The 20,887-nt window shown below is 40.9% G+C and overlaps 1 protein-coding gene and 1 long non-coding RNA gene across 2 annotated transcripts; one reads left to right on the forward strand and one right to left on the reverse strand.

Annotated features, from left to right (window-relative positions):
* Positions 1-1,805: 1,805 nt before the first annotated feature.
* LOC110521753 (leukocyte elastase inhibitor) lies at positions 1,806-17,018 on the reverse strand. The gene is made up of 7 exons (XM_021599592.2): positions 16,816-17,018; positions 14,897-15,079; positions 13,648-13,785; positions 13,224-13,341; positions 8,228-8,370; positions 7,754-7,921; positions 1,806-2,434 (listed from the first exon to the last, which is right to left on the reverse strand). Exons 1-7 carry the CDS (start codon positions 16,918-16,920, stop codon positions 2,027-2,029), a joined length of 1,263 nt encoding a protein of 420 aa, XP_021455267.1. The 5' UTR covers positions 16,921-17,018; the 3' UTR covers positions 1,806-2,026.
* On the forward strand, positions 2,448-5,772 carry LOC110521754. The gene is made up of 2 exons (XR_002473205.2): positions 2,448-4,014; positions 4,113-5,772. It is a non-coding gene; the product is annotated as an uncharacterized LOC110521754 (long non-coding RNA).
* Positions 17,019-20,887: the final 3,869 nt, after the last annotated feature.

Genomic DNA, 20,887 nt, shown 5'->3' on the forward strand with positions numbered 1-20,887 from the left:
TAAATGTGTCTACAAGTAAGGTATCAGACCCTTCACTCAGTACGTTGTAGCAATTCCAGCCTCGCCTTTGGCAGCAATTACAGCCTCGTCTTCTTGGGTATGACGCTACAAGCTTGGCACACCTGTATTTGGGGAGACTCTCCTATTCTTCTCTGCAGATCCTCTCAAGCTCTGTCAGGTTGGATGGGGAGCATTGCTGCACAGCTATTTGCAGGTCTCCAGAGATGTTCGATAGGGTTCATGTCTGGGCTCTGGCTGGGACACTCTAGGACATTGAGACTTGTCCCAAAGCCACTCCTGCGTTGTCTTGGCTGTGTGTTTAGGGTCGTTGTCCTGTTGGAAGGTGAACATTCGCCCCAGTCTGAGGTCCTGAGTGCTCTGGAGCAGGTTTTCATCAAGGATCTGTCACAATAGTTCAATCTCGTTTTCTTCCAACCAGAGAATCTGAGAAACAAGGTGCTTCCTTCCTTTTCCTGCCGAAAACACAATGCACCTGAGCACAAGGTGCCGTTTGGCAAACTCCAAGTGGGCTGCCATGTGCCTTTTACTGAGAAGTGGCTCGATCTGGCCACTCTACCATAAAGGCCTGATTGGTGGAGTGCTGCAGTGATAATTGTCCTTCTGGAAGGTTCACCCATCTCCACAGATAAACACTGGAGTTCTATCAGACTGACCATTTGGGTACTTGGTCTGACCAAGGCCCTTCTCCCCCGATTGCTCAGTTTGGTTGGGCGGCCAGCTTTAGGAAGAGTCTTGGTGGTTCCAAACTTCTTCCATTTATGAATGATGGAGGTCACTGTGTTCTTGGAGACCTTAAATGCTGCAGACATTTTTTGGTACCCTTCCCCAAATCTGTGCCTCAATCCTGTCTCAGAGCTCTACAGACAATTCCTTCGACCTCATGGCTTGGTTTTTGCTCTGACATGCACTGTCAACTGTGGGACCTTACATCGACAGGTGTCGGCCTTTCCAAATCATGTCCAATCAATTAAATTTACCACAGGTGGACTGAGTTGTAGAAACATCTCAAGGATGATCAATGAAACAGGATGCACCTGAGCTCAATTTTGCAAAATGTACTTATGTAAATAAGGTATTTTTATTTTTTAGATTAAATAAATTTGCAAAAAATGAATAAATGCTTTCACTTTCTCATTATGAGGTAATGTGTGCATATTGATAAGGGGAAAAAAACAAATTTAATTAATTTCAGAATAAGATTGTAACATAACAAAATGTGGGGTCTGGATATGTTTCGAATGCACTGTATAGCCATTGATTTTTGAATACATCTCATACATCCTTCTCATTAGTTTAGTTCAACTCTGTTATGGTATTGTAAACAAACACAGCTTCAAAACATGGTTAAAAATGGATGGTCAGTCCTTGCATCTATAGCTCTGCCTATGTATTTGAGTGGTTGCATTTGTTCAATCATTTCAGAGACCTTGTGTTTGAGTGGCTCGATCCCCGGCCGAGTCATACCAAGGACTGTAAAAATAGTACCCAGTGCATATCTTCTTAGCACACAGCATTAAGTAAACAGATTGGGGTAAGTCCCTGCAATAGACTAGCGTCCTGTCCAGGGAGTATACAAGCTGCCTCACGCTACAGAAACAGAAGATAGGCTCCTTGATGAGCAGTCTTATCAGCTTGTGCAAGGCTACTTTACTACATTTCTCCAGCCCCAACTCTCAGCTGTTTACTCCTCCCCCTTGTTATTTGAATCCCAGATTGCTCTGATGTCAAAATAAGTGTATAAGGGAACCAAGATCGCACACAATGATACTTTTCAAACAGACAAATATAGACATTTTCCTTTATTTTTTAATTATTATTATTTAATTATTATTATTTTTTATTTTTTTATAGCGGATTCAATCAAGGGCTGATGGAACTAGCTACTAGCTAGCTTGCTTGCGAAATCTGCCACATTTACAGAAATGTTGAATGATGTTCATTTGTCCCTGTCAAATATATGTTATAAATTAAATTAAATCTTCTCTACGCTTTTTTAACCAGTCTTCTACTGGGGAGAGGAGAATCTGCCGAGGAAGAGGATGCTTTTGCTCTTGTTATGCCTGATGAAGAAGAGGAAGGGATGGTCAGCTGTGAAGTGTTCCTCTCGGATCATACAGAACGCTACTATCCCAGCAGTGGCGGCGGCAGCCTCCGTCCCCTCCTCGTTCACCTCCACAAAGGCCTTATGGGCCACCTTAGACAGGAAGAGCCCCCCCTCCCCGTTCATCCCAGACAGGTCGGCCCTGCCCCCATCAAACACGTCCTTCATGCCCAGCTGGGTCAGGGGCTTGTTCAGCTCGTAGTCCTCCTCCAGTTTAAACTTGGGCAGGTGAACTATGACCTCTGTGCCCGTGTCCATGTTGTCCCTGCTGGTCCACTCGTCCAGTTTCTCCATGGTCAGCTCTCTCTCCAGCTAAAATGGTACATACAGTTAAAACTCAGTCAGTATAGAAAGAAGGTGAAACACACACAGTTAAAACCCAATCAGTGTAGAGAGGCGTAGCAGCATTGACACTCCTACAGATGATAGATGATACTGTAGTAGTGGGATTTTCAGCAGCCTACCCGGGCCTGAGCCAAGTCCACCACCTAGTGGCAAATGATGCGTGGAAAATGCTAATATAGGTACCATGACTTGCTAAAACGTTAGCATTTGGAAACCAGGGAAACAAAACCAACTGCTGTCACAGTGGTTCTTCTTTAAAAGTTTAGAGCTTAGGCTGAGACCGTTAGTGGTAGATTCTGTCATTGCACCACACTATCACAAGGGGGAATTAGAACGCTGATCTCTCGGATGTCTAAACTGTGGCACAAATTGACTATCTTTTTGAAGAATTAATGGAAATATTTACAGTCTGAGAGTTTCTCTTCTCTGGCACTAGAGATAACTTTTTTTTTTAAATAGGCAGGGTGGGCTTTTGGTTTCTCTCTCTGAAAACAGAAATAAATCATTCTAAATAAAAAAACGGGCTTTATTTACCACCATGTGAAAGAGTGATAGCCCCTCTATATAAAGTGAGTTTCTGAAACACGGAGTCCTTCTTTGCTGATGTAAAGAAGAAACGGAATGAAAGAGTCAGCATTTTGTCAGTATAAAGCTGAGTGACTCACTCATTCATGGCTTTGGATCAAAATAAATAAGTACCAACACTCTTTCTGATAGTCTTTAAAAAATAAATGTTCTGACGGTTTGGACCAAGTTAATCTGCTCATGTTGTGTGTGTTCAATTATTCGTGACATTGTGGTTGCAATGAAGAATGTAAACAAAATCAATCGTATTCATAATGAATAATCAGATGCATGTTGCAAGCTTTATTTTTCCAGCTTTTTTTCCCCTTCTCATTTATTTTATCTCCAGCACTGCGTCACCCTCCGCCTCATGGCCTCAAACTGCACCATTTTGTTTCTCTCCGTCACCCACACGCACTTTCCCAGAAGGCATGGATTATTATACACTGTTGCAGGCCTAAAACTTATGGGTTTAATCTTCTGAATTAATGATTATATTGAAGACAGAAGCCGTCTCTTAATGAGTTTCGAAAGCCGATCTGTTATCCAGCGATTATTAATTATTATTAACCCTGCATTCTAATTATATAAAAGCCCCTTAGATATTCTCACAGACCAGATTTGCCCTAATGAAAAATGCCCTTAGATCTAAGTTTAGAATCCTCCAATCCTCTAAATTGGAGGGAGTACAGTATGTGTACAGTACAGTACTTTTGTCAATAAAATAATGATAAAAATACTCTTTCAAAATGTAGATGTTCATTTCAACTACTGTACATCTCAGCTACATAATCCCCAAGTCTAACAGTATTTTTTTTAAATGTCTCCAGTAGATTTTCCGTTCCTCCTGAAAACCATAATCTGCTCACTTAAATGAATAGAGATCCTGGTCATTCTCACCCGACCCAACCATCCATGGAGATCAGTGGACAAAGGGCTGGACAACAGACAACAGAAAAAATACATTGGTTCCCAAAAAAGCGGTTAGTTTAGCTAGATTCTTAAAATATGTTTCTGTACGCAGAATTTGTGTGTTTGTAGTCACTTTTAATACTCTTTTTATCTACCGTTTATTCCATAGGCCACTGTAATCGATGGGGGCTCAGGGCTGTACCATTCTGCTCATCTGATGAAGATGCACATGGATCAGATTCAAACTTTGAAGACCGAGATGAAGTCATTGAAGGCTGACCAGCAGAAAGAGAAACATTCTCTGAGGGATACGAGAGATACGGGCGACAGCTGATCCATTGGTCCAGAGCCAGGCGGTATTGGCGGAGAGTCAGGTGGAGAATGACACGTTGAAGAGGGCGAGGAACGAGATGGAGTCACAATCCATGCCAGGCACACCTGTGAGCTCTGGAACTCCACCTCTGACAGGCAGAGTCAACATACGTGGTGGGTTCGTCAGGTCGTCGGTTCACACTGACATTTCCATTCCTCTTCTGACAAGAAAACTTGACGAACTGCTCACCAGGCACAGCAAGGGCCGTCCGGACCGTTATGCTGTTCTGCTATTCCAAGGATGTGTAACCGAAGAGAGATACCACGAGTGGACACAGAATACCAACTGGGATGGATCCTGAGACAAATGTGGCTTACCAGTGAACCTCCGGGTGTGTCTCAGAAGTTTCTGTCCTTGACTGATGGAACACGAAAAAGCATTAAAGACAGAGTTAATGAGTACTTGAGGTCACAGAGAAAGTCTGGACATGGCCTGCTCTCCCTTACGTAAGGAGTTAGGCCCTTTACCATGTTTACTATGTACTGTAGGCTGTGTTTACTTGTCAGACTGCACAGTAGCCTAATAAACATACATTTCAAAACAGTTGAAAAAAATCTAATTCAATCATTTATTTGTACCACTGTAGATGCTGTTTTTATTTACAGTAGTTATATACAGCTGGAGGAATTTTGAAAACATGTTTTCAAACACAAAAATCCCCAAATTTGTGCCACAGTTTAGACTACCGATAGATAGTGCGGTCAGTTAGAGTTGAGTCCTATTCAAAGTGTAGCCTAAGGGCTAAAATGGGCAAACTTACAATGCTTAAGTACTCTAAAAACAGATTTGCCCCAACAACAAAAATGTATCAACCCCTACAAACATATTAATTTATTATTAACCCTGCATTATAATTGTATAAAAGCCCCTTGGATATTAATTTAGAATCCTCTAAATGTAATAAGATTTACAAGGACATTTTATTGATCTGCCAGTATTTTCATTTTGAGGTTCCGGTAAATTCTTTGATGTTTCCTTTTATGTGTCCTCACAATTATTATTGGATTATTCACCATGGCAACAAACTAAATGTATTTCTTAGTTAGGTTGGCTTTTGTGGAGATCAGACTATTTTCATTTGCAAGGATATTTGTAAATTTTTGACCAAATGTAAGTCAGAACAAATACTTATTTCACTTTTATAATATTCCTGTTGCTATATGGAAATACAAGAAATGTGTATGTAACTTTCTTCACCAGTTCCCTTACCACTTTGTACAATTGTGTGATTAGCCTACCCGTTGGTGTAACTGTAATGTTAATTATCTTGAGAGGAACTATGGTGTGTTATTTTTCTCTTATTGTCAATTGTGTATAGAGATTGTTGACATTAGTGTTTAATGTAACATTGTTTATTGGATTTACATTGTAGTCATTTTCTATTTCTTGCATCCTGTTTCCCTCTGTACACAGACCACATGTATACTCTGGTTCATCATTAAACTCCTAGACTGGTCTTCTGTGTCTGTCATCACTCTTTGACCAGAGTGCAGTACAGTATCCGTTTACTCCCAGTGGCCTATCCACACATTAGAGAGCACCAGACGCTGTTTTAATAATATAACTTATTTTGAACGAAAGCCAGGAATGAGTAAGTCAATCAGCCCTATGCTGTTCCTGCTTCTGTTGTCTATTCTCATTTCCCCGTTGGTTTGTCAGACTGCACAGTAGCCTAGTAAACATATTCATTTTAAAACAGTTTTTTAAAACCCAATTCAATAATATATTTGTACCACTGTAGATCCTGTGTTTTTATTTTTTAGAATACAGTTGATTAACAGTTGGAGACATTTTGAAAACATGTTTTCAAACACTTGTTTTTCACACAAGTGTAGTAGGTTGTTAACAACGTTTACACTCCGAGAATGAGAATGGTAAATGACTGTAATTAAGAAATTGTATTTAATACAAAAGAAGCCATCCACCGAGGATGCGCTATTAGCAGGACAATAGGAAAGGAGGGTAGGGGGACCAATGCATTTAAAGACATTGAACAGTAGCCTAATAAACATATGCATTTCGAAATAGTAAAAAATAAATTGAATTCAATAACATATTTCTACCATGGTAGATGCTGTGTTTTTGGTTGATGGCCAATATTAAAACAGTCAAATGCATTAGTGAATTCAATCGCTTTAGCTGACATGTTGTGATTTATTCATTGTTGAATTATTTAAGTCTCCTTTCTCTTTGTTCTGGAGTTCTTGAATACAAAAGAAGCCTTCCACCCTTGATAGGCTATCAGCAGGACAATAGACACTTGCCGAGTTTAAGGACTTTAAATGTAGTAATGGATGTTTGCGAGGCTTGTCACCTCTCCCATACTTTTGCATAGCCCACCAAATGCACTGTTTTCTAACCACATCTGGATGGTTCCATAACAAATTACTATGGGCATAAATATCACTGAATAACAGAACTATTGGAATAAAGTGGAATAAAGTAGGCAACAAATTGTTGCTTACTGAAACTCCCAAAGTCATCCAATTGTTATAATACGATTTGAAGCAATAGCCTACCCACGTGTGGTATTTCAGCACCATTTTGTGCTGCTCTGAGACAAGCATGGGGACTGGGCTTGATAAATCAATGAGATTTTATTTTTTAATTTTTATCTCCGTTTGGGTATTGGTTAGCCTACAATTAGGGTGGGAAATGTTAGGATTATTTTGCTCTTCACTCACAGTCACTTAGTAGCCTAGGCCTACTCCCGACCGGTCACGTTGTACAGCGCCATATTTTCTTAATATTAAAACCGTCATGCATTCCTGAATTCAATCGCTTTAGCTGACATGTTGAGGTTTATTCATTGTTTAAATATTCATGGCTCCCTTTGTTATTTCAATTTATAACTAAAATGCTTGAATGCATTTAAAGACATGTAAGACTTGTATGCTGTGTGATGACACGCACAAATTAACTAATGATTGATTGATATACTGTATATTGAAGTAGGCCTGTATGCCAATAAGTAAGTTACACTATAACATCTCTTAAGGACTCTTAAGTCTACAGCGCCATGTCATTTCAATAACTTAACTTCTCAAAGATGCCCTCTAGTGGTCAAACTAGCATTAATGGCAACAATGGCTGACACTTAAATAACGTGCCACAGAATTCTGTGGCACCCCACAAGCTGTGTTGCAGTATGACACAACTTTCAAAGGAAGAACCACTGTACCTTGTCCATAGTCTGTTTTCATGGTAAGGAAACCAATGTAATTTTGTAATTTTGGTGAAGTATCTTTTTAACTATAGGAGGTTTTGTAGTGTATCGAACAGAGGGACAGCGAAGTGAACCCAGGTTGCTGGCATGAAAGGCAAACCCCCCTACGCATCGAGCCAATAGGGTGAACCCACTTTGTGGGATTTGTAACATGGCTCATTAGTAAGGGTTGCTTCAGTAGTGTGAAAAGGTTACAGGGGGTTGTGTATACCTTCACTAGGGGATCAGATCCATCAGTGGCCTCCTCAGGTAGCAGGACAAACATACTGAGCTCCTCGTCCACATACGGAAGCTCCACGATCTGGAGGTTATAGTCTGGGACGTAGTTAAAGGGGAACTTCTTCATCTGGTGCATCATCTGAACTGGCTTGCTTTCATTCTGAAAAATCACAGAATATAACAGACAAGGAGAATGAGTTCATCTGACCACCATATAATTCACAATAGGCCTATATAGTGTAACTTGAAGGTTTGTTTTGTCTCTTGGATGACACACAAATGTGTCAAATCTTTGCCTGTACCATTGATATAAATAAGGCCCATTTAAAGTGAGCTTTTGAATCCTTTTTGGTTTAATATACATAATCATCATATCTTCTAGTAGTGTAGTATATAATTATATTATAATTCCATTATTGAATTACTCAGCGTAGATATCTATCTAAATATTATTGACAATATTGACCTGGTTTAGTTTGAAGGGCATCTCTTTGGTGTCTTTTTGGTCAAATCGATTCAGCCAGTTTCCTTTGAAGTAGATGGCGTTGACTAGAGCCAACCTTGTCATAGCACTGACTGTCCCCGGCTTCAGCAGATCTTTGATTTTATCTGTAAACGCAAACATACAAACACACATGCACGTGCACACACAAAATGAAACAATCTAAACCAAAAGCAACTCTAAAACAAGAAGTACCATTTGGTTCTAATGTCATTTAAGCAAAGACACATTTATTCATCTTATGCTGAGTTCCATGTTAGCTGATCCTAGTTACAGATCTGATGGTTCAATCAATCAAATGTATTTATAAAGCCCATTTTACATCAACAGATGTCACAAAGTGCTTATACAGAAACCCAGCCTAACACCCTAAACAGCAAGCATGGCAGATGTAGAAGCACGGTGGCTAGGAAAAACAGCCTAGAAAGGCAGGAATCTAGGAAGAAACCCAGAGAGGAACCAGGCTTTGAGGGGGTGGCCAGTCCTCTTCTGGCTGTGTATGCTGTTGTATTTATGTTGTGTTTTATCCTCCCTGTATTGCACTACAAATTTCCCAATTTAGACAATATACAGTACCAGTCCAAAGTTTGGACACACCTACTCATTCAAGGGTTTTTCTTTATTTTTACTATGGTCTACATTGTAGTGTAATAGTGAAGACATCAACACTATGAAATAGCACATATAGAATCATGTATTAACCAAAAAAGTGTTAAAAAAATCTAACTATATTTTTGATTTTAGATTCTTCAAAGTAGCCACCCATTGCTTTGATGATAGCTTGGCACACTCTTGGCATTCTTTTCCAACAGTCTTGAAGGAGACTTTGAAGACTTTGACTTGGCCCAAGACTTTGAAAAAAGTATCTTCTTATTGGTGTCCTTTAGTAGTGGTTTCTTTGCAGCAATTTGACCATGAAGGCCTGATTTATACAGTCTCCTCTGAACAGTTGATGTTGAGATGTGTCTGTTACTTGAACTCTGTGAAGCATTTGAGGCTGGTAACTCTAATGAACTTATATTCTGCAGCAGAGGTAACTCTGGATCTTCCATTCCTGTGGCGGTCCTCATGAGAGCCAGTTTTATCATGTCACTTGATGGTTTTTACTACCGCACTTGAAGAAACTTTCAAAGTTCTTGACATTTTCCGGATTGACTGACCTTCATATCTTAAAGTAATGATGGACTGTCATTTCTCTTTGCTTATTTGAGCTGTTCTTGTCATAATACAGTGGCTTGCGAAAGTATTCACCCCCCTTGGCATTTTTCCTATTTTGTTGCCTTACAACCTGGAATTAAAATAGATTTCTGGGGGGTTTGTATCATCTGATTTACACAACATGCCTACCACTTTAAAGATGCAAAATATGTTTTATTGTGAAACAAACAAGAATTCAGAAAAAAAACGGAAATCTTGAGAGTGCATAACTATTCACCCCCCCCCCCCCCCAAAGTCAATACTTTGTACAGCACCTTTTGCAGCAATTACAGATGCAAGTCTATTGGGGTATGTCTCTATAAGATTGGTACATCCAGCCACTGGGATTTCTGTCCATTCTTCAAGGCAAAACTGCTCAATCTCCTTCAAGTTGGATGTGTTTCGCTGGTGTACAGCAATCTTTAAGTAATACCATATATTCTCAATTGGATTGAGGTCTGGGCTTTGACTAGGCCATTCCAATACATTTAAATGTTTCCCCTTAAACCACTCAAGTGTTCCTTTAGCAGTATACTTAGGGTCATTTTCCTGCTGGAAGGTGAACCTCCGTCCCAGTCTCAAATCTCTGGAAGACTGAAACAAGCTTCCCTCAAGAATTTCCCTCTATTTAGCACCATCCATCATTGCTTCAATTCTGACCAGTTTCCCAGTCCCTGTCAATGAAAAACATCCCCACAGTATGATGCTGCCACCACCATGCTTTACTGTGGGGGTGGTGTTCTCGGGGTAATGAGATGTGTTGGGTTTGTGCCAGACGTAGCGTTTTCTTGATGGCCAAAGAGTAAAAAAAAATTCTCATCTGACCAGAGTAGCTTCTTCCATATGTTTGGGGAGTCTCCCACATGCCTTTGGCAAACACCAAACGTGTTTGCTTATTTTTTCTATAATAATGGCTTTTTTTCTGGCCACTCTTCCGTAAAGCCCAGCTCTGTGGAATGTACGGCTTAAAGTGGTCCTATGGACAGACACTCCGATCTCCGCTGTGGAGCTTTGCAGCTCCTTCAGGGTTATCTTTGGTCTCTTTGTTGCCTCTGTGATTAATGCCCTCCTTACCTAGTCTGTGGGTTTTGGTGGGCGGCCCTCTTGGCAGGTTTGTTGTGGTGCCATATTCCTTCAATTTTTTAATAATGGATTTAAATGGTGCTTCGTGGGATGTTCAAAGTTTTGGATATTTTTCTATAACCCAACCCTGATCTGTACTTCTCCACAAATTTGTCCCTGACCTGTTTGGAGAGCTCCTTGGTCTTCATGGTGCCGCTTGCTTGGTGGTGCCCTTTGCTTAGTGGTGTTGCAGACTCTAGGCCCTTTCAGAATAGGTGTATATATACTGAGATCATGTGACAGATGATGTGACACTTATATTGCATACAGGTGGACTTTAGTTAACTAATTATGTGACTTCTGAGGGTAATTGGATGCACCAGATCTTATTTAGGGGCTTCATAGCAAAGGGGATGAATAGATATGCACGCACCACTTTTCCGTTTTTTTTTAATGTAACATTTTTAATTTCACTTCACCAATTTGGACTATTTTGTGTATGTCCATTACACGAAATCCGAATAAAAATCCATTTACATTTAAATTACAGGTTGTAATGCAACAAAATAGGAAAACCGTCAAGGGGATGAATACTTTTGCAAGGCACTGTATGGACTTGGTCTTTTACCAAATAGGGCTATCTTATGTATACAGTGCCTTGCGAAAGTATTCGGCCCCCTTGAACTTTGCGACCTTTTGCCACATTTCAGGCTTCAAACATAAAGATATAAAACTGTATTTTTTTGTGAAGAATCAACAACAAGTGGGACACAATCATGAAGTGGAACAACATTTATTGGATATTTCAAACTTTTTTAACAAATCAAAAACTGAAAAATTGGGCGTGCAAAATTATTCAGCCCCCTTAAGTTAATACTTTGTAGCGCCACCTTTTGCTGCGATTACAGCTGTAAGTCGCTTGGGGTATGTCTCTATCAGTTTTGCACATCGAGAGACTGACATTTTTTCCCATTCCTCCTTGCAAAACAGCTCGAGCTCAGTGAGGTTGGATGGAGAGCATTTGTGAACAGCAGTTTTCAGTTCTTTCCACAGATTCTCGATTGGATTCAGGTCTGGACTTTGACTTGGCCATTCTAACACCTGAATATGTTTATTTTTGAACCATTCCATTGTAGATTTTGCTTTATGTTTTGGATCATTGTCTTGTTGGAAGACAAATCTTCGTCCCAGTCTCAGGTCTTTTGCAGACTCCATCAGGTTTTCTTCCAGAATGGTCCTGTATTTGACTCCATCCATCTTCCCATCAATTTTAACCATCTTCCCTTTCCCTGCTGAAGAAAAGCAGGCCCAAACCATGATGCTGCCATACCATGTTTGACAGTGGGGATGGTGTGTTCAGTGTGATGAGCTGTGTTGCTTTTACGCCAAACATAAAGTTTTGCATTGTTGCCAAAAAGTTCAATTTTGGTTTCATCTGACCAGAGCACCTTCTTCCACATGTTTGGTGTGTCTCCCAGGTGGCTTGTGGCAAACTTTAAACGACACTTTTTATGGATATCTTTAAGAAATGGCTTTCTTCTTGCCACTCTTCCATAAAGGCCAGGTTTGTGCAATATACACATATACATCTTGTGCAAGATTGTTGTCCTATGGACAGAGTCTCCCACCTCAGCTGTAGATCTCTGCAGTTCATCCAGAGTGATCATGGGCCTCTTGGCTGCATCTCTGATCAGAATTCTTCTTGTATGAGCTGAAAGTTTAGAGGGACGCCCAGGTCTTGGTAGATTTGCAGTGGTCTGATACTCTTTCCATTTCAATATTATCGCTTGCACAGTGCTCCTTGGGATGTTTAAAGCTTGGGAAATCTTTTTGTATCCAAATCCGGCTTTAAACTTCTTCACAACAGTATCTCGGACCTGCCTGGTGTGTTCCTTGTTCTTCATGATGCTCTCTGCGCTTTTGACGGACCTCTGAGACTATCACAGTGCAGGTGCGTTTATACGGATACTTGATTACACACAGGTGGATTGTATTTATCATCATTAGTCATTTAGGTCAACATTGGATCATTCAGAGATCCTCACTGAACTTCTGGAGAGAGTTTGCTGCACTGAAAGTAAAGGGGCTGAGTAATTTTGCACGCCCAATTTTTCAGTTTTTGATTTGTTAAAAAAGTTTGAAATATCCAATAAATGTCGTTTCACTTCATGATTGTGTCCCACTTGTTGTTGATTCTTCATAAAAAAATACAGTTTTATATCTTTATGTTTGAAGCCTGAAATGTGGCAAAAGGTCGCAAAGTTCAAGGGGGCCGAATACTTTCGCAAGGCACTGTACCACCCCTACCTTGTCACAATACAACTTATCGGCTCAAACGCATTAAGAAGGAAAGAAATTCCAAATGAACTTTTAACAAGACACACCTGTTAATTGAAATGCATTCCAGTTGACTACCTCATCAAGCTGGTTGAGAGAATGCCAAGAGTGTGCAAAGCTGCCATCAAGGCAAACGGTGGCTACTTTGAAGAATCTGAAATCTAAAATATTTGTTTAACACTTTTTTGGTTACTACATGATTCCATATGTGTAATTTCATAGTTTTGATATCTTCACTATTATTCTCCAATGTAGAAAACAGAAAAAATAAGATAACCCCTGGAATGAGTAGGTGTGTCCAAACTTGTGACTGTTACTGTATGTGATTGATTAACTGAATGATTGATATGTTGAATGATCATACTCGCTGTCTGCTGCTCCACCCAGCCATTGATCTCTCCTCTGGCCTCCTCTGCTGCGCCGAGGAAATCCACTGCTTTCATGTCTGCATGGTAGAACTTGTGGGTGGATTCTAAAAACTCCTACAGCAGAGTGAAACAGTTCAATTAGCATATAGAGGGCAGTAAAACCAATACAGCAGAGAGAACAGTTCAATAAGCAGATAGGGAAACACGGTAGAACTTCTGGGGACAGAAATAGCACAGCCAGTCTGTTGTCTGTTTCAATAAAGCCCTATTCGCACAGGACTAGTATTACTAGAGAACATCGGGTATGTAATTATTACCTCAGCATATCCGAAATGTGTAAAGATTGTATAGATTAGTAGACTGTAAAGTGGTAGTGTGGCTGTTACTTGCATGAAAAGTATAGTTTATAGTGAAACTCACAGTCAGGAAGTTGCAGGTCTTCTCTCCATACAGGCGATTGGCCAGTTTCAGGATGTAAGATGCAGAGGGAGAGTTGATATCTCCATTGAGTGTCTGGAAATCTGTGTGGATGTCTTTAGTCAAGTTGAATGACAGAACCTGGGGAGAATTCAGAGAGGAAAGATGGTTAAAGTGATGATAATGGTGGTTAGGGTTGCAAAACAACTGATAATTTACCAAAGTCACCAGAATTTGTGGTCATTTACAGTTAATCTATTGCAATTGATGGTCACTTTGGTAAATACTGTATACTTGAATAACTTTTAAAAAATGTATTCGTTCAAAATATTCATTTTTATATCTGTGTCCATGTTGTCCATGAGTTTCTAATGGATAAACTATGAGAAAATAGCGTAATTAATTAAAAAAACAAATTCTAATTAACAATGGAATCATTTTCAACTTTTTTCCCAACTGCCACCAGTTAAGTGCCAAAACATTTACAACAAAGACATGTTGACACAGCAAAATAAATAAAAGAGTATAAAAATATTTAATGTTGAACTCCTCATATTAAATACGAATGAACGCTACTCAACAAGTATTCTACATTTAGAATAATATTTTACGGCTTTGTCAATTTTTTAAAAAAAAATTTCAAATCCTCTTATTTTTTATTAATTTATATATTTTACATTATTAAAATGTCTAAATCATACCCGAGTTTCCTAAATTCTGGTAGTTTACTGGTAAACATAGAAAGTTATCGGTAATATACCCTCCCTTTGCAACCCTTTGGGTTATGATGATGAAATGAATAAAGGTGACTAAATCAAGCTTGGACTGTGTGCAGATAAAGTGCAGTGTACATCTCGCACACAAAGAAATTGTTATGGTGTAATATGCTACTGTAAATGTAAATACGTCCCATATGGCACCCTATTATTCCCTGCCTATAGCCATATGGGCCCTGGTCAAAAGTAGTGCACTATATAGGGAATAGGGTGCCATTTGGGGAAAAGTAACCTGTGGGTTTATAGCCCTCTCCATGGTAACTAGCTGGACAGTGATACGTACGTAGATACTGCTGTGGTACGTTCCAAAGTACAAGTTGAGTAGCAATAGTCAGAGTTAGTCATGTCTTCCATCTACGTTACATGTAGCCTACTTTAAGGGTGTGTATGTGTGTCTATCTCTCTCAGTGCGTATCTCTGTGTGTGTGTGTGTGTGTGCGTGTGCCCATGTCTGTATCTGAATATGTGTGCGTTACCTTTGCCATCTGAGCAGCTGTGTCTCCTTTAGCTCCCAGGTAGACCATGGCCAGAGCTGAGCTGATACTGAAGGGGGAGATGAAGACATTCCCTGTGTTGGTCTGACCCAGAGTGCGGTACAGCTCCAAGGCAAAGGCTGTGTTAGAGCTGCTGATAGAAGCCATGGCTGATGACTGATCTGTCTGAAGAAAGGAGATTACAGTATTGTTTGACATATGCAGACTAATCAGATCATCAGATCTACACTGATTTTAATGTGACAATATGACGTTTTGGAGCATCTTACAGTATGTGACCAAAATCTACTCCACACATCTCCCCATCACTAGTCTATTTCATTTTGGAAATCAAGTTATCATTGATCCTGCATGAATTCTGATCCAATTCACTCTAGTTTGGGCCTACACTGAATAGGCTACTCAATGACATTGACAATAGAGAAATAGATTCCAAGGCAGAATGTTATTGTTCATTTTAACCCTGTGTTCTTGCACCCTCACATACCAATTGCTACAGGTGTGTGCCTTTCTAAATCATGTCCAGTCAATTTAATATACCACTGGTGAACTCCATTCAAGTTGTAGAAGCATCTCAAATCAAATCAAATGTTATTAGTCACATGCGCAGAATACAACAGGTGTAGATACAACCTTACAGTGAAATGCTTACTTACGGGCCCCTAACCAACAGTGTAGGTTAAAAAATATATATATATATGGATAAGAATTAAAGATAAAAGTAACAAGTAATTAAAGAGCAGCAGTAAAAAATAACAATATATACAGGGGGGTGCCGGTACAGAGTCAATGTGCGGGGGCACCGGTTAGTTGAGGTAGTATGTACATGTAGGTAGAGTTATTAAAGTGACTATGCATAGATGACAACAGAGAGTGGCAGTGGTGTGAAGAGGGTAGGGGGGGGGGGGGGGGGGGGCAATGCAAATAGTCTGGGTAGCCATTTGACTAGATGTTCAGGAGTCTTATGGCTTTGGGGTTGAAGCTGTTAAGAAGCCTTTTGGACCTAGACTTGGCACTCCGGTACCGCTTGCCGTGCGGTAGCAGAGAGAACAGTCTATGACGAGGGTGGCTGGAGTCGTTGACAATTTGTAGGGCTTTCCTCTGACACCGCCTGGTATAGAGGTCCTGGATGGCAGGAAGCTTGGCCCCAGTGATGTACTGGGCCGTTCGCACTACCCTCTGTAGTGCCTTGCGGTCGGAGGCCGAGCAGTTGCCATACCAGGCAGTGATGCAACCAGCTCTCGATGATGCAGCTGTAGAACCTCAGGAGATCTGAGGACCCGTGCCAAATCTTTTCAGTCTCCTGTGGGGGAATAGGTTTTGTCGTGCCCGCTTTACGACTGTCTTGGTGTGCTTGTACCATGTTAGTTTGTTGGTGATGTGGACACCAAGAAACTTGAAGTTCTCAACCTGCTCCACTGCAGCCCCGTCGTGGGAGAATGGGGGAGTGCTCGGTCCTTTTTTTCCTGTTTTTCACAATCATCTCTTGATCACGTTGAGGGAGAGGTTGTTGTCCTGGCAGCACACAGCCTCACAAGAGTGATCAATGGAAACAGAATGTAACCTGAGCTCAATTTCGAGTCTCATAGCAAAGGGTCTGAATACTTACGTATCGGTATTTCTGCTTTTAATTTTTCTAAATTTGCAAAAATGTTTAACAACCTGTTTTCGCTTTTTTCATTATGGGGTATTGTGTGTAGATTGCTGAGGATTATTATTATTATTTTTAATCGGGCTGTAACGTAACAAAATGTGGAAAAAGTCAAGGGATCTGAATACTTTCTGAAGGCACTGTATATTCAACAGCTAAAAGCTAAATGCATGTAGGCTACAAGTGTAGGCCTACAAATCATGCTACTGTAGTGTGCTTGGGATTAGGAAGACTAATATTTGTCACTTACCCGTTCTGCTTCTCTGTGTGTGAAAAGCTCCGACATGCACTGGTTCCAGTGAAAGAGAAACGAAACAACAGAGAACTGCAAATAAGCCCCGGAAATTTGCCGCATGCCCAAGTCATCTGGTGCGTCCTTTAATATAGGCTATGCACTGCTCTACCGAGCCATAAAACTGGGTGGGGACTGAATATACAGGCCTGTCCACTTTGCGTAAGTCAGTTCACCTATTGATATTGTCATTTTCACTAGGCTGGACTTTGGTCCCTCTGCCGTACCTGCCCTGCTAAGATATAGGATGTCCAAGCAGGGAACCCACATTTCAGGACGACTTTAATGATTAACACATACACAACTTCAAAGCAGAGTCAGAGCAGACAGACGCCATTACCAGTCACACCTTGAATTTCCCATCAATATTAAGCCAGGTGACTTTTGTTCTCTCGAATACATTCCTGTCTTCTTCAACATGTAGCAGGCGGGTGAGTTTCTGTCTCAGTCCCGTTTTGGTTTTCACCCTTTTCTTTCTTATTTGTTACTTAAAAAAAATATCTAACCTTTTTTAACTAGGCAAGACAGTTAAGAACAAATTCTTATTTACAATGACGGCCTTATCAGTCACTCCAAATGGGGTAATCCATGGTGACCAATGCAGAACAAACATGACTGATTCTCACTATCAATACCTCGCCCCGCCCTTCCTTTCCGCCCCTCTCTTTCTCTCTCTTGGCTGAGGTCACCCGTGCTCCCCGACAGTACCAAAATGAGGGAACCGACAGACAGAAAGGGGACATACAGACATGGGGACAGAAACTGCCACACCTGATTCAGTTAGTCAAAGGCTTGATGATTAGTTGACTTATTGAATCAGGTGTGTCAGTTTAGCGTTACATTTTTGGGGGGAATGTCTGGGGGGCCGAGGAGAGGGTTGGAAAACCCTGACGCTTTCTGACCTTGACTTAATTCCCTAATAATTCCAGCACCTTCACGCGTGAGAATACAATGAATAGTTAGTTCAATAGTTAAACAGCTCATAGTTAGTTAGTTAGCCCATAGTGCACGTCAGAGCAAAAACTAAACCATGAGGGTGAAGAAATTGTCCATAGAGCTCTGAGACCGGATGGTATGATTGTAGCATTGAAGGTCCCCAAGAACACAGTGGCCTCCATCAAATGTTTTATTTATAAAAATAAAAAAAAACTTTTACCCCTTTTTCTCCCCAATTTTGTGATATCCAATTTGTAGTTACAGTCTTGTCCCATCGCTGCAACTCCTCTAAGGACTCAGGAGAGGCGAAGGTTGAGAGCCATACGTCCTCCAAAACACGAACCTTCCACTGCTTCTCGACACACTGCTCGTTTAACCCGGAAGTCAGCCGCACTGTGTCAGAGGAAATCCCAGCCTGCCAAACCCTCCACTAACTCGGACGACACACCAATTGTGCGCCGCCCCTTGGGTCTCCCAGTCATGGCCGTCTGTGACATAGCCTGGGATCGAACATGGGTCTGTAGTTACGCCTCAAGCACTGCGATGCAGTGCCTAAGACTGCTGCGCCATGCAAGTTTGGAACCACCAAGACTCTTCCTAGAGCTGGCCGCCCGGCCAAACTGAGCAATCGGAGGAGAAGGGCCTTGGTCAGGGAAGTGACCAAGAACCCAAATGGTCATTTTGACAGAGCTCCAGAGTTCTTCTGTGGAGATGGGAGAACCTTCAAGAAGGACAACCATCTCTGCAGCACTCCACCAATCAGGCTTTTATGGTAGAGTGGCCAGACGGAAGCCACTCAGTAAAAAGCACATGACAGACCATTTCGAGTTTTCGAAACGCACCTAAAGGACTCCCAGACCATGAAAAACATGATTCTCTGGTCTGATTAAACCAAGATTGAACTCTTTGGCCTGAATGCCAAGCATCATGTCTGGAGGAAACCTGACACCATCCCTACAGTGAAGCATGGTGATGGCAGCATCATGCTGTGGGGATGTTTTTCAGAGGCAGGAACTGGGAGACTAGTCAGAATCAAGGGAAAGATGAACAGAGCATAGTACAGGGAGATCCTTGATGAAAACCTTATCCAGAGCGCTCAGGACCTCAGACTGTGTTACGGTTTTCTTCAGGTGAAGGAGAGTCGGACCAAAATGCAGCGTGGTATTCTTGATACATGTTTAATGATAATGAAAAAACGAACAATACAAAAACAACAAACGTAACGTGAAAACCTATACAGCCTATCTGGTGACAACAGAGACAGGAACAATCACCCACAAAACACCCAAAGACTATGGCTGCCTAAATATGGTTCCCAATCAGAGACAACGATAAACACCTGCCTCTGATTGAGAACCACTCTAGACAGCCATAGACTATGCTAGATAACCCTACTAAGCCACAAACCCAATACCTAACAAAACCCCAGAACAAAACACACCACATACAAAAACCCATGTCACACCCTGGCCTGACCAAAATAATAAAGAAAACACAAAATACTAAGACCAGGGCGTGACAGACTGGGGCGAAGGTTCACCTTCAAACAGGACAATGACGCTAATCACACAGTCATGACAACGTAGGAGCGGCTTCGGGGCAAGTCCCTGAATGTTCTTGAGTGGCCCAGCCAGAGCCCGGACATCTCTGGAGAGACCTGAAAATAGCTGTGCAGCAACGCTCCTCATCCAACCTGACAGAGTTTGTGAGGATCTGCAGAGAAAAATGGGAGAAACTCCCCAAATACAGGTGTGCCAAGCTTGTAGTGTCATACCGAAGATGACTCTAGGCTGTAATTGCTGCCAAAGGTACTTCAACAAAGTACTGAGTAAAGGGTCTGAATACTTATGTAAATGTGATATTTCTTTTTTTTTTATATAGCAAAAAATGTTTTTAAAAAATAAGCTTTTTCCTTTGTCATTATGGGCCATTATGTGTCTCCCCTGAGATGTTCGATCGGTTTCAAGTCCGGCCTCTGGCTGGGCCACTCAAGGACATTTAGAGATAGGGCTGTGGGACCACACAATTTTGTCAGCCGGTGATTGTCAAGCAAATAACTGTCTCATGGTAATTGACCGTTAACTAACATAAACACATTTAGCATCTCCTGGCTTCCACATATTTGGAACATCTACATATTAAAAAGTAATAAATCCATGTAATATAGCCTACATCGTCGCAATAAGTCCATTATTTATTTTTGACAGACAGGTCTAAAAAAGCATGATATGCAGAAAATGTAGTCTATTTCAGAACAACAGAATAGCATACTCTTGAGTTGTCCTTATGTTGGGTCCTGATCTGGCTATGCCAAATGGCTGTGGGCTACACTAGTTAATTTAGCTGACAATATTTGCTTACAATTCCGTGGCATTATTTTCTAGTATGAAGAATACAATTAAACAAAGCTGAAAAAAAATCTAAAATATTAGAGTGCGCGTCCATGCGGCTATTCTTTGTTGAGCGGTGAACAAAGTAATAGGTATTCCTATATGCTTAATTTAGAGTTACTAAATGTAACTTTAGTTGTTCTACAAATGTTGGGCTATATGTTTAGATTTTTAATACACTGTAAGGCTGCATGATGTGACTAATGATTATTTGAAAAAAGTCGCTTGAAAGACATGAACTCTACTTTGTTTTTTTGTGCATCAGTCACTCATTCACAAGTTGACAAGCACTTGATAATGCGTAGAATTTCACGGCGGCATTCACTTTGCGTATCGTAAAGCACCCTAAAAAAATCCATACCTTTTGCGGCCAGTGGAGGTTGTGCCCTTCTCCCTGAGTGCTGTGCTCTATCACATGATTGGGTCTTTCTCACATGCTACAAGTGATGACAGACACATCCGGGACGCAACTGCACGTGGCCTTGTCCAATTCCGAAGTGCATATTGAAGATATTGGAAGAATTGTCCACATTTAATTTTCATCAGCATAACAAGATGAGTCGGCCCAACGAACAGCAAAAGCAATAGCCTATGTCAATCTACTATCCCCCAGAGTACAAAGGTCGACCTATTCTATTCCGTGCGATAAATAAATATTCCAAACATAGTCTGGGACAACAGTGGGATGCGATAGATCCCAAATT

The sequence above is a fragment of the Oncorhynchus mykiss genome, chromosome 30, assembly GCF_013265735.2.
Source record: "Oncorhynchus mykiss isolate Arlee chromosome 30, USDA_OmykA_1.1, whole genome shotgun sequence".
Taxonomy (NCBI): Eukaryota; Metazoa; Chordata; class Actinopteri; order Salmoniformes; family Salmonidae; genus Oncorhynchus; species Oncorhynchus mykiss.

Excerpts from the sequence above, each read along its gene's own strand:
- LOC110521753 (XM_021599592.2), bottom strand. The coding sequence starts at position 16,920 with ATGCGGCAAATTTCCGGGGCTTATTTGCAGTTCTCTGTTGTTTCGTTT. Across the intron at positions 13,786-14,896 it reads CAGCTGCTCAGATGGCAAAG|GTTCTGTCATTCAACTTGAC; the intron begins GTAACGCACACA and ends AATTCTCCCCAG. Across the intron at positions 7,922-8,227 it reads TGCCCTTCAAACTAAACCAG|AATGAAAGCAAGCCAGTTCA; the intron begins GTCAATATTGTC and ends GTGATTTTTCAG.